The sequence below is a fragment of the Gorilla gorilla genome, chromosome 11, assembly GCF_029281585.2.
Source record: "Gorilla gorilla gorilla isolate KB3781 chromosome 11, NHGRI_mGorGor1-v2.1_pri, whole genome shotgun sequence".
In the NCBI taxonomy this organism is placed as follows: Eukaryota; Metazoa; Chordata; class Mammalia; order Primates; family Hominidae; genus Gorilla; species Gorilla gorilla.
This window is the reverse complement of record NC_073235.2, coordinates 74,382,496-74,401,022: the sequence shown is the minus strand read 5'-3', so window position 1 is coordinate 74,401,022 and position 18,527 is coordinate 74,382,496. Positions and strand designations below refer to the sequence as shown.

At 41.2% G+C, this 18,527-nt stretch overlaps 1 protein-coding gene across 3 annotated transcripts in view; it reads left to right on the top strand.

The window, feature by feature from the left end:
• Positions 1 to 18,527, top strand: part of SLC25A12 (solute carrier family 25 member 12) — a 221,486-nt gene that overhangs the window by 99,700 nt on the left and 103,259 nt on the right. For 2 of the 3 annotated variants that reach the window (XM_055379156.2, XM_031008529.2), the window contains exon 2: positions 13,512 to 13,565. In XM_055379156.2, the coding sequence (XP_055235131.1) occupies positions 13,512 to 13,565 (54 nt within the window). Of the gene's footprint in view, positions 1 to 12,228; positions 12,570 to 13,511; positions 13,566 to 18,527 lie in introns of those variants that run through there. The other variant, XM_031008528.3, reaches the window with a different exon arrangement.

The following is an 18,527-nucleotide window of genomic DNA, read 5'->3' as shown; positions in this document are numbered from 1 at the left end:
GTCTCCTGTCAGTAGGCCTCATTTTTGGGTGGAATACTGTAAAGGCAATTCAAGCCCCAGTCTCTTACAGGTGTCACTTGCCTGTAAGAAATTCACATACCATCTCTTGTGTGGCAATCAGTGTTGCTAACACAGTGACCACACATAGTCCCACACCTATCATATCATCAGAGGATGATGAAATTTGAAATGTTAGCCAATGCCAATGCTCTTCGTATGAGGTACAGGTGGAATAAGGATCAACAATAATGTAAAATGAAGCTGCTATTGAACTCTACTTCTGTGGGTGATTATGAGGCCTAAGTTGATAATCATAACTTCCTTTTTCCACCCCTCATTCTGTGTCCCCTCATTTCTGTAAGCACCTTGACTATGTTTTATTCTTTAGTACAGTGTCCCAAACCCTAATTTCCAAATGGTCTGAGTGCACCATGGTCTTACTTCTGTTGGATTGGCTGTCTCTACTGAGTTGCCTCAGTTGGGATTCAGACGTAGTCATCCTTGCCTCATTGTATAGTAACAACCCAGTTTCTCCTTGATGTTGGGGATTAATCACCACTTGGCTGTGGTGACCCTTTTCTGCCTCTAGTTTTGCAGCTGAAGAAGCCCAAAATCTCCGGGAGGCAGTTTCAGTTCCCAATTCATCTGACCCATGATGGTGCTTCTTGGTGGAAGCATTTCTTCCTTGGACACTAGGGCCTCAAAATCTGTGAGCCCAAGGTTGTGGGGAAAAGAGGCAAAAATTTCTCCAGTGGAGGCCAGGCGTGGTGGCTCATGCCTGTAATCCCAGCACTTTGAGAGGCCGAGGCTGGTGGATCATGAGGTCAGGAGTTGAAGACCAGCCTGACCAATATGGTGAAATGCCGTTTCTACTAAAAATACAAAAATTAGCTGGGCATGGTGGCATGCACTTGTACTCCCAGCTACTCAGGAGGCTGAGGAAGGAAAATCTCTTGAACCTGGGAGGCGGAGGTTGCAGTGAGCCAAGATCACACCACTACATTCCAGCCTGGGAGACAGAGCAAGACTCCGTCTCAAAAAAAAATTTCTCCAGTGGATTATTTCGTGAGATAATGAGAGGGGTTGTTTTCACCTCCTCCTGTTTTTTTTTTTTTTTTTCTGTTATTGTGTTTTTTTGTTTTTTTGGTTTTTTTTTCTCTTTTTATCTCCAATGTTCTGATATTTCAAAATGTGCCTTGGTATGGAGCCTTTCTTATTCATTGTTTTGGGTACACAGAGAACACTTTGAATACTCATCTTTTGGATATGAAAAGTTCTCTTGAGTTGTTTATTTGATAATTTCTTTTCTATCATGCTAAATTTCTATTTCCCCCAGACTTCTTAGAATTCAATTATTGGGCCCCCTGGGTTAGTTCTTTGTATTTAAATCCTTTCCCTCTCTTTCTTGGTGTATTGCTCTACTTTCTGAGAGATTTTTCACAATGTTTTCATTATTATTCTTTTTATAACTTTATTACCATTTATTAGTTTTATAACCTTGGGAAAGCTGCTTAATCTCCCAGTATCAGTTTCCTGACCTTTGAAATGGAGATAATGACATGAAATTACCCTACTTCAGAGTTGTTTGAGGATAGATTCATAGAAAGTGATTATAATAGTGCCTGAAACAAAGTAAGTACTCAGTAAATATTAGCTTATATTGGTTATTCATCAGTATCTTGTTAATTTGGTTAGCTTAAGTGATATTTGGGCCATTTACAAGATGATTTATGACATACAGAACTGATGACCATATCCTGGACATTGGTGACTTTACCACGTCAAGCCTTTTTTGGAAGAAGACCTAACAGCTGGCTTTCAGAATCGTGCCTCTCTATCTCACCATCCCCTTCAAATACAACAATTTTTATTCCTTCTCCAGTTTTGCGTGTCTCTGTATATGTTTTTACATGTCCATGTTTTCATCTTAATATTTTGTAATAAATCTTTATTTATTTATTTATTTATTTATTTTGAGGTGGAGTTTTGCTCTTGTTGCCCAGGTTGGAGTGCAATGCCATGATCTCAGCTCACTGCAACCTCCGCCTCCTGGGTTCAAGCGATTCTCCTGCCTCAGCCTCCCAAGTAGCTGGGATTACAGGCATGTGCCGCCACACCCAGCTAATTCTTTTTGTTATTTTTAGTAGAGACGGGTTTTCGCCATGTTGGCCAGGCTGGTCTCGAACTCCTGACCTCAGGTGATTCACCCACCTTGGCCTCCAAAAGTGCTGGGATTACAGGAGTGAGCCACTGCGCTTGGCCAAGAAATCTTTATTCTTAAAAAGGGAAGTGATGGGGGGAATATGATTCATGAAGATGATCTATCCCAGAATTTTGTGTTTATTTTGTTCTCAAACATTTTTATTAACCACTGCTTTGTACCTTACCCTGCACTAATTGCTAGGGATACACAGATTTTTGTTTTATCTTTTTCTTCAATTCCTACATTGAACATCTACCATGCTCTAGGATCTACGTGAGTTCACATTGTATTGCAATATTTTTAAACTGTAAGTTTGGCCCACTAAAGGGTCATGCATGATATCAATTTAGTGTGTTGAAACCAAAATTAGAATAAAGAAATAGAATATAGTGTGGAATAGTAAATACCAGAGTGTGTTGCATGTAGTAAAGTTCAGTACTGCTCTGTGAAATTTTTATTTTGGTATGTACTGGAGTTGTAAAAAAAAATGTGTTTTTTTAATATATAGGTGTGGGTTAGTAAAGTAGTTTGAAAGCCACCAGTGGAAATGATAATAAGCAAAGAGGTAATTATAACAGTGTAATTAGGCCGGGTGCGGTGGCTCACGCCTGTAATCCCAGCACTTTGGGAGGCTGAGGCGGGTGGATCACCTGAGGTCAGGAGTGTGAGACCAGCCTGACCAACATGGAGAAACCCTCTCTCTGCTAAAAATATAAAATTACCTGGGTGTGGTGGCGCATGCCTGTAATCTCAGCTACTTGGGAGGCTGAGGCAGGAGAATCACTTGAACCTGGGAGGCAGAGGTTGCGGTGAGCCAAGATGGTGCCATTGCACTCCAGCCTAGGCGACAAAAGCGAAACTCTGTCTCAAACAACAACAACAACAACAACAACAACAAAAGTGTGATAAATACTATGCATAGGATAGAGTTAGTGCCCAAAGGGAGGCTACCCTAAATGGGAAAACGGGGCTAGGGATTGTTTTCTGGAGGAGGAGCTTCTTTTTTTTTTTTTTTTTTTTTTTTTGAGACGGAGTCTTGCTCTTTCGCCCAGGCTAATTTTTGTATATTTTTTTAGAGACAGGGTTTCACCGTGTTAGCCAGGATGGTCTCAATCTCCCGACCTCATGATCCACCTGCCTCGGCCTCCCAAAGTGCTGGGATTACAGGAGTGAGCCACTGTGCCCGGCCAAGTTTGGATTTTATATTGAAGTCAGTAGAGAGCCAGTGAAGGATGGGCAAGTAACAAAATTCAATTTCTGTTTTAGATCAAACACTTGGTAGCACTGTGGAGAATGGATTTGAGGGTAGTGACAGGAGGCAGAAAGTAGAGAAGTGGAAACTGAGAGAGGAATTAGAAGGCACAATAAAGGCTATTATAATCAAAAGAAGAGCTTTTTTGGTTTGTTTATTTTTTTGAGGCAGAGTCTTGCTCTGTCACCCAAGTTGGAGTACAGTGGCATGATCTCGGCTCGCTGAAACCTCCGCCTCCCGGGTTCAAGTGATTCTCCTGCCTCAGCCTCCCAAGTAGCTGGGATTACAGGCGCCTGCCACCATACCCAGCTAATTTTTTGTATTTTTAGTAGAGACGGGGTTTCACCATGTTGCCCAGGCTGGTTTCGAATCCTGAGCTCAGGCAATCCACCCGCCTTGGCCTCCCAAAGTGCTGGGATTACATGTGTGAGCCACCATGCCCGGCCAAGAGAAGAGATTTAAAAAGCACTGAAGGGAATGGAAAATGCAGGACTGGGTGGCTATTTGAATGTGAGGAACAAGGGAGAGTCTGATACCTAGCTTTCTGACTCAAGCAACAAGGGCAATAGTAATGGCTTTCACTTAGGAAAGATAAGGGGACTAATTGGCTATCGGTAGAGAAACTGGCTAGGAATGATCAATACACCATTTAATTAATACCTACATGACTAACAGCAGGCATTGAGATAAGTGTTAGGACTGAGGGTATGGATGAAGAAAGAAGGATACAATAATAAGACCTATTCTGGAAGGAATGCAGAAAAATGCTTGAATTAAAGCAGAGGTGAATTATTGTTTCCATGTAACCTTTTGTTTACTGTCCAGCTTAAATTGATTTTTTCTTTGTCTAAACCTCTCTTGCATAAATTTACCACACAATTAAGAATCCTCATATGTGCATTGTTACTTAATCGTTTTAGATGATTATGTTCCCTTCATATTTCCTGCTTACAGATATCAATAATAAGAAGGCACATATAGTATCTTGGAGAGAGAGTAGAACTTCATAGCCATATAGAATTCCATATGATGAAGCATCCCACTCTCCCTGCAATGTTCTCTAGCATGTTTAAGTAAAGAAAGATTTGTCTCATCTACTGGGCAGTTGCTGCTCTGTGATCCATGCTCCTCATTACCATTCTGTTAAGTCTCGGCTTACACTCACTTAGCTGCTGTTATCCATGTAGAACCCTGAGCCTACTATCTTTGATGAGATGATGTTGCTGCTATTGCCACATGGATCTCAGTGAGGGGGTTAGCACTTCACCGAGGAGGGTTATACTTCCTATTACTGTGATTTTTCTTCCATGCCATCAACACAACACTTGTTCGCAGATAGTGTTTTATTGAAGGGTTGGGGATGATTAGAGGAATTATAACTGTTGACTCCCTATTTTATTTCCTATCCTCACCCCAAACCATCCAGGCAAGTCCATCCACTCAGGGTAACAGAAGAGCAGAGTCAGGAGAGTGAGCAACAGCAACTGTTTCTTCTTCTTTTCAAGCAGTGATAGCGAGGCATAGTACAGGCAAGACTTCGTAGATCAGTTACTCCATGATTTATTGTCTGTACTGGCTTGACTAGAGTCAAGAATTCCACAATTCTACCCACTTTCTCTCCTCAACTTGTCTCTTTTCACAAGATCTGTCTCTCCTTAAGGTCTAGCTATTTCATACTGTTTCTCCAAAACTTTCTAACTTAAACTTCCCAATTATCCTTCTGATTTGTACAATTTGATACTGATCAATATTACATTACTTCTCTAATGTAATTCTTCAGGAGAAGTTTCTTCCTGGGCATATCCCAATTCCTAGCTTACTTGTCTGGTCGTCTGTAGACTTCTCTTCCTAAGTGAGTACAAACCTGTCCTCCCCTTTTTGGAAACCTCCTACTCAAAAGAGTTGGTGTCATCCTATGATTAACTCTCCTTCCCCCAACAGGGCAATCCAAGGACACAATGACCAATTGCAGGATCTTCCTCACCTAAGTCTGAGTTTCTCAGTCTAGAATTACATCCTGGGTGCACTTCAGCAGAGGAGTTCCAAGTTAGGCTTTAGATTCCAAGTCTGGTTCTTTCCAAGGTAACTGTCCGTATGTTATGCAAATATACTTTCTTTTTCTAGTTTTCCTGTGGGTAACTATTAGACCAAACACACACATATACCCAAACATGCATGACCCCAAGGACATATAATTAGTGTCTGAATTGATGTTGAGGAAAACATTTTCTTTCTTGATGTAATATATATATAAACTATATGTATATATATAAACTGTATATATAAACTATATATATAAATAAACTATATATAAACTATATATAAATTATATATATATAAACTATATATAAATTATATATATATAAACTATATATATATAAACTATATATATATCTATTTTTTGAGACAGAGTCTCATTCTGTCACTCAGGCTGGAGTGCAGTAGTGCAATCTCGGCTCACTGCAACCTTTGCCTTCTGGGTTCAAGCAGTTCTCCTTTCTCAGCCTCCCGAGTAGCTGGGATTATAGGTGGGCACCACCATGCCTGGCTAATTTTTGTATTTTTAGTAGAGATGGGGTTTCACCATGTTGGCCAGGCTGGTCTCGAACTCCTGGATTCAAGTGATCTGCCCGCCTTGGCCTCCCAAAGTGCTGGGATTACAGGCATGAGCCACCACACCCAGCCTTCTTAATGCAATATAATTTTCACAGATTCCCCTCCCCATAAAAGAGGTATATTATTTGTCAAGCAGTTTCAGTTCTTTCTCCTCCTCTCCAACAATGCAGAGGCCTATTAGTGGTTAGGAAATAAGTCCCAGTACAATTTCTGACCAAACAACAGAATTACATACATGGATAGCCATTTTTAGAAACACAAAGACCAACACAAATTTTCCCTGACCTTTTATTATGAAAATTTTAGAATATTTAGAAAAGTTGCAACAATAATTTTTTTCAGTGAACTCCTGTATACACTCCCACAGTTAGAAATTACATACCTATTCATCTATTTCTCTATCCATCTGTAAATCTTTCTTATTTCTTTAATGCATTTCAAAGTAAATTTAAAATACTAGTATTCTCTCCCCTAAATATATCATTGGCTAGAGTTCAATATTTGCTCAGGTTGTTCCTCCTTTTGAAGGAAATTTACACACATTTGTAATTAAGTGTACAAACCTTATGTTTACATTCACTAAGTTCTGAAAAATGCATACACCTGTTATCTAAGCCCCTAGGCAAGGCATATACTACTATTATCACTTCACATAGTTCCCTTACTCCTCTTTCTGGTCAAGTCCTCTCTGGCAATCATGGCTCAAATTTTTTTTCACCAGTGATTTATTTTGCTGGTTCTAGAACTTTGTATAAACGGAATCATATGATATATGCTCTTTTGTACTATACGATTTATGCAAGGCTTCTTTCACTTAGCATCATGCTTTTGACACTTGTCCATGTTGTGTGTATCATTAGTTTACTCTATTTTATTTCTCAATAGTATTCCATTCTCCAAATATACCACAGTTTATCTATTCTTCTATTGATGGACACCTGGGTTATTTCCAGTTTTCGGCTTATTTCCAGTTTTGGGCTATTATGAATAAAGTGGCTGTGAACATTCTTGTACAGCTCTTTCAATAGACATATATTTTCATTTCTCTTGGTTAAATATTGGGAGATAGAATTGCTTGGTCATAGGTAGGTGTATGTTTAGTTTTACAAGAACCTGCTAGACTTTTTCTCAAAGTAATTATACCAGTTTACACGCCTACTGTAGTGAATAAGAACTCTGGTTGCTCCATATCCTTGCCAGCATCTGGTGTTTTCAGTCCTTAATTTTAGCTATTCTAGTAGATGTGTAGTGGTACCTTCTCACTGTGATTTAATTTGCATTTCCCTGATGACTAATGATGTTGTACACTTTTTCATGTGTTATTGACCATTTGTATACCTTATGTTGTGAAGTTCTGTTCCAGTCTTTTGCCAATTTTTAGGACTAGGTTGTTTATCATTGATGTCATTGAGATTTAGGATATATCCTGGATATTAGTCCTTTGTTGTGTATATGTTTTGCTAATATTCTCTCCCAGTTAATACCTTGCCTATTCATTTTCTTAATGCTATATTTTGAGGAAAAGACATTTTTACCTTTAGTGAAATCTAATTTATCAATTTCTTAATGTATTGTTATTGCTTTTTAGGTTTTGATTAAGAAAACTTTACCTACCTCCAAGTTACAAAGATAGATCTATCTATCTATTCTATATATATATACACATATATGTATATATATGTATATATATATGTTTTATATATATGTATATATATATATGTTATATATATATATATTTTAGAGATACAGGGTCTTACTGTGTTGCCCAGGCTGGGGTGCAGTGGCTGTTCACAGCCATGATCATCACTACAGCCTTGAACTCCTGGCCTCAAGTGATCCTCCTGCCTCAGCCTCTTGAGTAGCTAGGACTCCAAGCACATGTCATGGCACCTAGCCACAAAGATACTCTTTTATGTTTTCTACTAAAACCTTTGTTTATAAAGCTGTTGGGGACAGCTTTATAACTTCAGCTTTTGCATTTAGGTCTATGATTCATCTCAAATCAAATTTAGTATATGGTGTGAGGTAGGGATTTAGGTTCATTAATTTTCCCACACTGATATCTAGTTATTCTAGCATCAATTGTTGAAAAGTTTCCTTGCCCCCACTGAATTGCTTTGGCAACTTTGTTAGAAATAAAATGACTTTGGCCATGCAAGATAACTCACACCTGTAATCCCAGCACTTTGGGAGGCCAAGGCAGGAGGACTGCTTGAACCCAGGAGTTCAAGAACAGCCTGGTAACATAGAGAGACCCTTTTTCTACAAAAATTAAAAATTTAGCTGGGTATGGTGGTGCATGCCTATAATCCTAGCTACTCAGGAGGCTTAAGTCTGAGGACTGCTTGAACCCAGGAGGTCGGGGCTGCAGTGAGCCATGATCATGCCACTGCACTCCAGCCTGGGTGACAGAGTGAGATCCTGTCTCAAAGAAAAAAAAAAGGGAAAAGAAAGAAAAGAAAAAAACGAAGAAAGAGAGAGAGAAAGAAGAAAGAAAAAAGAGAAAGAAAGAAAAAAGGAAGAAAGAAAGAAAAAAGAAAGAAAGAAAGAAAGAAAGAAAGAAAGAAAGAGGGAAAGAGCCAATGACTTTATAATTTTGGATCTATTTCTGGGCTCTCTATTCTGTTCCATTGATCTGTTTATCAATTCGTATGCCGGCCAGCAGCACTATGCTGTAGCAATTTCTTAAGCTTTATAGTAAGTCTTGGAGCCAGGTAGTCTAAGTCCTCTAACTTTGTTCCTTCTCAAATTTGCTTTGGCTATTTTGGGACCTTTGCTTTTCTCCCACACAATTTTTAAAGTGACACTTTCTTCTTTACTTTGGATCAGGTCCAAAGTATTCTTCCTCATTGACCTCTAAGTAGAAGAGAAACAAAAAGCATCCAAATAAATCGACAGGGGTAGGGTAGGGGTGGGTAGCTGAGGGACCTGGCAGGATGTTTATTCTCCCAGTTATACATTTCTGACTGCAGTGAGAATATGTGGCAAGCCACACAGTCTTTACCCCATCATTACCTAAAGCTGCCTTGGGCACTGGCACAGGACAACAGGTTTCAATATCATTCTTTTCACATTATTCATTAAAAAATGAATAGTAAGCTGGGCGCTGTGGCTCACGCCTGTAATCCCAGCACTTTGGGAGGCCAAGGCAGGCAGATCACCTGAGGTCGGGAGTTTGAGACCAGCCTGACCAACATGGAGAAACCCCATCTCTACTAAAAATACAAAATTAGCTGGGCATTGTGGCATATGCCTGTAATCCCAGCTACTTGGGAGGCTGAGGCAGGAGAATTGCTTGAACCCAGGAGGTGGAGGTTGTGGTGAACCAAGATCATGCCATTGCACTCCAGCTTAGGCAACAAGAGTGAAAGTACGTCTCAAAAAAAAAAAAAAAAAAAAAAGAATGGTAGCACTTGCCTCGGTAAAATATTCTCTATACTTTGGGAATGATGTTATTTCTCTTATGTTTCCTGTAGCTGCAACACAAGTTTTTTTTTTTTTTTCTGAGACAGAGTCTTGCTCTGTCGCTCGGGCTGGAGTGCAGTGGTGTGATCTTGGCTCACTGCAACCTCTGCCTTTTGGGTTCAAGAGATTCTTCTTCTTCTTCTTCTTTTTTTGAGATGGAGTTTTGCGCTTATTGCTCAGGCTGGAGTGCAATGGCATGATCTCGGCTCACCACAACCACCACCTCCCAGGTTCAAGCAATTCTCCTGCCTCAGCCTCCCGAGTAGCTGGGATTACAGGCATGAGCCACCACGCCTGGCTAATTTTTTTTTTTTTTTTTTTTTTTTTTTTTTTTTTTTTTTTTAGTAGAGATGGAGTTTCTTCCTTGTTAGTCAGGCTGGTCTTGAACTCCCGACCTCAGGTGATCCACCCACCTCTGCCTCCCAAAGTGCTGGGATTACAGGCATAAGCCACTGCGCCCGGGCTTTTTTTTTTTTTTTTTTTTTCCAGAGACAGAGTCTCGCTCTGTTGCCCAGGCTGGAGTGCAGTGGCACAATCTCAGCTCACTTCAACCTCCACCTCCCGGGTTCTAGCAATTCTCCTGTTTCAGCCTCCTGAGTGGCTGGGACTACAGGTGCACACCACCACACCTGGCTATTTTTTTTGTATTTTAGTAGAGACAGGGTTCACTGTGTTGCCCAGGCTGGTCTTGAACTCCTGAGCTCAGGCAATCCACCCGCCTTGGCCTCCCAAAGCACTAGGATTACAAGTGTGAGCCACCGTGCCTGGCCTCAAGAGATTCTTCTGTCTCAGCCTCCTGAGTGGCTGGGACTACAGGTGCACGCCACCACACCCGGCTAATTTTTGTATTTTTGTAGAGAGGGGGTTTCACCATATTGGACAGGCTGGTCTTGAACTCCTGACTTTGTGATCTGCCTGCCTTGGCCTCCCAAAGTGCTGGGATTACAGGCGTGAGCCACTGCACCCGGCCGCAACACATGTTTTACACAAACGCAAGGCACTCAATAAATGTTTATTAACTAAAATTTGGCTCCTTTTAAATCATGAAATTAGAGTGTTTGAAGAAGCATTAAAGCTCATCTAGTTCAATCCTCCATCTGATTATATAGTGTCCTACTAAATACCAGGTTATACATAATTAGTATAGTGATAGAGTACTCACAGCCGTATATGTCTAGAGCAGCTCATTCCATGAATTCCTTCCAAAATTCACTGAAAAGAAAACTGTTTGTTATTGCTTCACCAAGGGAATAAAGAAGGCTGTGGTCCAAAAATAAGATCACCATCATCTCCACTGCATAATTTATAGGATTTAGAGTCAGGCTGTGAGGAAGACAGTTCAGGAAAAGACATAACTGCAGGAGTACAACTATTTCTTCTGATTTTTGATACCCCTCTCTTCCATTTCCACCAAAACGAGAATTTATTTCAATGACAGCAAATGTTCATATAGGGAGAATAGTTGTACAGTATAGAGAAGCCGTAAAGTGTGTCATTTATCTAGTGTCTAATTATAAGTGGCTTGGGCGAAACCCCATAGCTACTAAAAATACAAAATTAGCCGGGCATGGTGGCGTGCACCTGTAATCCCAGCTACTTGGGAGGCTGAGGCAGGAGAACTGCTTGAACCCAGGAGGCAGAGGTTGCAGTGAGCCAAGATGGCGCCACTGCACTCCAGCCTGGGCGATAGAGCGAGACTCCGTCTCAAAAAATTAAAAATGAAAACACACACAGGGTCGGGCGCGGTGGCTCACGCCTGTAATCCCAGCACTTTGGGAAGCTGAGGTGGGCGGATCACCAGAGGTCAGAAGTTTGAGACAAACCTGGCCAACATAGTGAAACCCTGTCTCTACTAAAAATACAAAAAATTAACTGGGCGTCGTGGCGGGTGCCTGTAATCCCAGCTACTCGGGAGGCCAAGGCAAGAGAATCTCTTGAACCTGGGAGGTGGACGTTGCAGTGAGTCAAGATGGTGCCACTGCACTCCAGCCTGGGCGACAGAGCGAGACTCAGTCTCAACACACACACACAGACACACATACACACAATACACATGTGATTGGGGTTGTGGAGAAGCATTGACCATCTGTAAGCCCCTAGAGGGTGGGGGCTATAAGTTATTTGCGTTTTTTACAAGCAGGACCATGTCAGGCATATAATGGATGCCCATACATGTTTGAATCAATATGTAGCCTAACACAGTGATATTAGCAAGACGGATTTAGAAACATTGTTTTGGTTCAAGATAGAGTTACTGCTTCTTCTACTTCTTAGGTAGGGCTAGAAATCGAATGCAGAATTACTTTCTGTTCATGTATGGGCAAGCGATTCATTGCCAGCCCTGTCAAAGACAAATAGAGTTTTTTTCTCACTGCACACAGGATTTGGGTGATTAGGAAAGTGGAGCGAGTCTACTAATAAACCGTTGTAATAGCACGCAAAGCAAAAATAAATTCAGCGTATTCGTCCCATGCCAATTTAGGAGCATATTTCTCAAATTATGTTTACTTAGGTTTTCCCTAGAGTGAGTGGTTCCCAATCTTTTTTTGTCGGTATTTGCCATCAGTTGTCATTAATTCATTGTTATTAATGGGAAGTGCTCTTTGATCCGTCGGAACCTTGCTCAGTATAGGCCCGAAATGTTCCTTTAAGCCTCGGGGAAAACGACTTTGGCTGGTCGGTGCCCAAAGCCACACCCACTAAGAGGCCTTAGGAAACCTGGGGCTTTCCTGGCGGCGACCTAGCTGTGGCAACCACGCGGCGCGTCGGGATCCCATGGGTCGCGCTTGTTTTCCCCGTGGGAGGCGCGTCCCCCTCCTCCGGCCGGCCCTGGACCAGCTGCCTTTCTGGCCCGGACGCCGGGCCCCTTTCCGCACGCGGCGCGCCCCGAGTTCATTTGCATAGGGACGCGCGCGGCGCCGGCGAGAGGGAGGGCGGGCGCGGCCGGGGAGACGGCGCGCGCGCGCCCTGACAGCTCGGCCCTGCTCGCTCACTCGCTCGTCCCCGGCTTCCGAGCACAGCATGGCGGTCAAGGTGACTCCAACTCTCTGCTGCTGCTTTTATTGCATAAGAGACATTCCGAGCGCCCTGCCTGCAGCCCCCCACTGCTTCCCATTTCATTCATTGTCTAGGTCTTAGATAGCTTGTCCTGGGGCTCCGGCTCGCTGCGGGGAGAGCTGTGCGGGGCTTGGACCGGAGGAGGGATGCCCGGCTGGGGGAGGGGAAGGAGGAGGGATTGTGAGTTGAAGGGGCTTGTACGGTAACACGGGTCAGTGAAGGAAGAGTAATGTCCTGTCCTAGGTACATGGGATTGTGAGTCCGGAGTTGGAGGGCATCAGAAAGGGTGTGGGAGGAAGTGGCAAGTAAAGCTGGGGATACCTAGGGTATCAGTGAATTGCGGTGGGGGAGGGAGTAAGTATTGAGTAATTTGGGGCCTCAATAAGGCCGAGGGCAGTGGTTGGCTTTTGCGTTGCAGATTGCAGGGTATCGAAAGTATTTGTATTTGTGGCAGCTCTCATATTTTAGGTTGGATGGGGAGAGGGACGCGGAGATAATTACATGTTGGGTTTGCTTTTTATGGAGAAAGGCTGCTAGGCCAAGTGATTAATTTGGGTGATTTAACTTTCCTGTTGATCTACTCTTGTTAGCTTCTTGATTTGAAGGTGGGTGGTTACTACTGTGTTGCTAGTAGATGTGGAATAAAGTAAAAGATCCTCATTGCCTTCCCTTTCCAGTCCAGAGGAAGCACTGTCCGGTAGCTTTGCTGTATCTTAGGCTAATCGCACCTGTTTTTCTGCCCTCTAGTCACAGTTATCCAGTTTGACAGTTCTTATCAGCAATTAGGGCTCTTAGTTTGTTTTAAACTAAGTGATAAAAGATAGGAGCATTGATTGTTAGCCACGTGAACTCTAATCTGAAGAGATTGTGTGGTCTCTAGTGAAGCATTAACTGGCTTTTTTTCTTTTTTGCTTACAGGTGCAGACAACTAAGCGAGGGGATCCTCATGAGTTAAGAAACATATTTCTACAGGTAAATTGGCTTGCGTAGTGTGCCTTTCATTGCAAAAACAAAAAACGTACATGTCCTTAGTCCTATTCATGCCTTAACTTTGAGGAATGTTCAGTTTTCATATATTCTTTCAAACATGACCGGACAATATAGCTTATACTTCTCTTATTAAGGTTCGATTTAAGGCCTTCTTTTAATTAAGGGTCGATAAAAGGTTTTCCTCGAGTTACTGCTTTTTTTTTTACATGACTTAAGATATATATTTTGAAAAAAAATTTCCAGCTTAAGCACAGAGACCAAGATAAAATTTCAAAATGTGTTGGCATTCTTGTATAGTTAATAGGTATGATGACTAAAATTCTCTTCCTTGAAAGTTGCATGTTTACAAAGTTTTCCTACTTATGAGCTATCCTCCATGTAATTTGTTACAGAGATAAGAATATTATAGCTATTCTTAATTTGTGTGTCTTACTTACATTGTATCCTTAAGCCTTTGGGGATTTTACCCCAAAATGTTACCTCTTAAGATTCTTGCAGTGGTCTACCTTAACTTCTAAGCTTTTAGAATCAGTGACTTGGCTGTAGACTTAAAAAGAAAAGAAAAGAAAAAAAAAAAAAGGTTGGCTTAGTTTTTTGTTTTGCTTTCTTTTCTTAAATTTCAAAAGTTTCCTATGCAGGAAATTGTACTTAAGAAGTAGATGTAGGCCGGGCGCGGTGGCTCACGCCTGTAATCCCAGTATTTTGGGAGGCCGAGGCGGGTGGACCATGAGGTCAGGAGATCGAGACCATCCTGGCTAACACGGTGAAACCCTGTCTCTACTAAAAATACAAAAAATTAGCCGGGCGTGGTGGTGGGCGCCTGTAGTCCTAGCTACGTGGGAGGCTGAGGTGGGAGAATGGCGTTAACCCGGGAAGCAGAGCTTGCAGTGAGTTGAGATCGTGCCACTGCACTCCAGCCTGGGGACAGAGAGAGATTGTCTCAAAAAAAAAAACAAAAAAAAAAAAAAAAAAAGTAGATGTAAAGGGAGGCAAGCTAAGGTGTTTCACCAAATATTGCATTTCTCTCTGAAATCTTTTGAGAACTTTCTATTCTGGACCTGGGTTCTTATGAAGACACTTTGACCTTGGGCAGGTCCCTGCTGGGTATTATTTTCCTCTGTGAAATGAGAGGTGATCTCCAAGGTTCCTTCCCATTCCAAAAGTCTATGAGTCTATTTTAGGAACAGATTCTAACATATGCTGATGAGCCTGGAATAGATGACATTTTTATCTGAGATATGTGGTTTGCTTAAGCTATTGTTGGGTAAGACGCTACATAGTTGAGCATACATATGTGTAGTTTATGAAAAATAATTTGTGAAAATGGGAATCTTAAAGGTCATAATATCTGATAAGGGAAGTATTTTTTTCCAGAACAGAAGTAATTATAATAACAGAAATGGTCCATTTATGACTTGAAACCTTTATTCCTCGCAGGCATTCTTGAAAATAGCCAAAAATATATCGGTATTCACCATACCATGTGATTATAGTCAATTGTTTTGTGAAGAGTTCATGTGATATAGTTAATTTTATGTTCTAGACTAAGTAGATGCGGAAGAAATGAGTTGAAATGCTGCATAATGTAGTGAAAAGAATACTGCCTAGGTATCTGAGTACTGCCTAGGAATACGGAGTTAATTCCCAGCCCTGCATTTATCTGGCTCTTGTACCCTTAGGCTAATCATCTGGCCTTCCCGAGTTTCACCTTCTCGTGTGGGACTCAGTGGGACATAAAGGAATGGGAATTGAGGTCTTTCTAGCTTTAAAAATTCTATGGGAAAAAAATATACTGTGATTCTGTATGGATTTGTTTTTTGTTTTTGAGTGGGGGTAGAGGTGGGTTGGAGGTATGAGGAGAATGGCCAGGACTGTCCCTAGCTCTTTGACAATTTTTTTTTTTTTTTTTTGAGATGGAGTCTCGCTCTGTCGCCCAGGCTGGAATGCACTGGCGTGATCTTGGCTCACTGCAACTTCTGCCTCCGGGGTTCAAGCAATTCTCTTGCCTCCGGGTAGCTGGGATTACAGGCATGTGCCACCACACCTGGCTAATATTTTGTATTTTTAGTAGAGACAGGGTTTCACCGTGTTAGCCAGGATGGTCTTGATCTCCTGACCTCGTGATCTGTGCGCCTCAGCCTCCCAAAGTGCTGGGATTACAGGCGTGAGCCACCATGCCTGGCTGCTTCTTTGACAACTTTTAAATCTTAGCTTTTCATTTACTGTTTTGCATATCGTCATTATCTTTTTACACATTATTTTGATGATGCCTTTATTTTTATATTGAAAATTTGTGGAATTCATAACTGCTTATTTAGCACTAAGTATGAAACATTTGACACAAGCATTATTGATAGATAAGAGAGTGATAGAATGTAAATACTCACCTTCAGAAAGGCCTAATGCAGCGAGAAAGATAACAATATAGGCTGAGTGCAGTAGCTCACACCTGTAATCTCAGCACTTTGGGAGGCCGAGGCTAGAGGATCACTTGAGCCCAGGAGTTCAAGATCAACCTGAGCAATATAGTGAGACCTCGTCTCTGCAAAAAATTTTAAAAATTAGCCACACCTGGTGGCATCCATCTGTGGTCCCAGCTACTCAGGTGGCTGAGGTAGGAGGATTGCTTGATCCTAGGAGGCAGAGGTTGCAGTAAGCCAAGATCATACCACTGCACTCCAGCCTGGCAACAGAGCAAGACCTTGTTTCACACACACACACACACACACACACACACACACACACACGATACAGTATTGCTAGTTGGATCAATTTGAGGATAGTTACCAAGTAAAAGATTTTTATTCCTGGCTTGAATACTTCAAACTATAGTTATTTGAAGCTTTGCGGTACTGTTTAGAAACAGTTTTATTTATAGTTGATTAATATTTTAGCTATAATAGAAGACAAAAATACATGCTAACCGTGTATTTCTTTAGCACTTAACATATTTACCCAACAAATATTTACGAAGGATTATTTGCTGTGTACCATGCACTTTTATTCAATACAATACTGTTCAGTAGCAGACACCAAGTCGAATATCAAGAGAGACAATAGAGCCAAGACCTAAATGCTGATGGACATGTGATTGGACTAGCTGCTCTCTCAGGCCCATTCCATCTCTCATGGTTTGTGGTTGAGGGAATCAAGAATAGTGAAGGCAAATGCATAGCCTGTGGTAGAGCAATCAGATTGGCTTCTTACATCATAGTGGCTGTGTAATAATATTGACAATGGCTAACATTTATTGATCATTTAGAGTGTGCTTGAGATTGGCCTAGTGCTTTAAGGATATTAATGTTAGTTTTCATAACAACTTTATGAAGCAGGTTTAATATCCTTGTTACATAGATGAGGTTAAATTAATGTCAATTAATTCAGGCTATGTGGTAGAGCCAGATTCAAATCAAATTCCAGAGCCCATACCCTTAACCCTTACATTATACTACTGGTAGGATATTGAAATGGGGTGACTTTTGAAAGACAGAGGTATGTCAGGGGATAATGGCAGAGTGTTAAGAAGTTAAAAAAAAATCTGGTTACTTAGGTGATGAAATTTAAAAAGTTTCTTTACACCGTAACTGTCTAGAATAGTTAGCCAAGGAATTTGGATTTGAAACAGTAGGGAGCCACTGTGGGTTTCTGAGTAGGCAAATTGAAGTGGTGAATTCTGGCAGCTTTTTGTGTATGTTGGATAAAGTATGAAGAGATTGGAAGTAGCTTAGGTGATAAGCTGAGAGGCTACTGGAGTAATACTTTTGAGAATTAATGACCTAGAGTGGCTGATGGCTGGGGAAATGAAAAGCAAGGACAATACCAGCGACTTGTAAGGGAAGAATCTATCGAATTTGGTATTAAATATGGAAGTAAGGGAAGAAGTAGTGAACCTGTCAGTTTTAGGATAGATGTTAATTGATAAGGCATCTATTTGGATAATATTTTTTTGGGGGATGGGGTTAGTTTGGTTGCTAAACAAATGTATCTCACTAAGTTAAAGTTGGATTTGGACAGATACAAATTTGTGCAGGTGGTAGATGAATTCCTTGTAGTTAAAAGTATTAAATATAAAGCAAGGCAGAGGATCAGGGGCTGATTTATAAGTGATATCTCCAATTGAAGTAGGAAGGAGGAGGAGGGGAAATAGGGAGAATGGTCCCATGAAAGTTTAAAGTAGGAGTTTCACAAGAAGGATATAATTAAAGGTTAAAATGTAGATTATTCTGTTATTAGTATGATTTAGTTTGGGGAGGATTTTGGGGTCACTTGAGTTTAGAATTATCTGAGCTACTTAAAGACTATAAAGAGATGTAATTTTAAATTTTAGAATACAGTTGAAAACTCTTTGTAAAATGTAGATCTGTGGCATTAACTGTTTAAGTTCACAAATAGTCAATAAAAATTCCTACTTTCAAATAAGAATATTTTGTTAAACTTTTGAGCCATGGGTCAAAAGTCATTTGTAAAACAATAAAATGGCTGGGTGTGGTGGCTCACACCTATAATCCCAGCAATTTGGGAGGCTGAGGCGGGTGGATCACTTGAGGTCAGGAGTTTGAGACCAGCCTGGGCAACATGGTGAAACCCTGTCTCTATAAAAAATATAAAAAATTAGCCGGGTGTGGTGGCACGTGCCTGTAATCTCAGCTACTAGGGAAGCTGAGGCAGGAGAATCGCTTGAACCCGGGAAGCGGGGGTTGCAGTGAGCTGAGATTGTGCCACTGCACTTCAGCCTGGGTGACAGAGCGAGACTCACTGTCTCAAAAAAAATAATAATTAAAAAAAAATATATATATATATTCTTATTTGAAAGTACTGGTATATCAGCTGGGTGCGGCAGCTCATACCTGTAATCCCAGTGCTTTGCGAGGCTGAGGTGGGAGGATCACTTGAGGCCAGGAGTTCAAGACCAGCCTGGGCAACAAAGCGAGATTCCATGGCTAC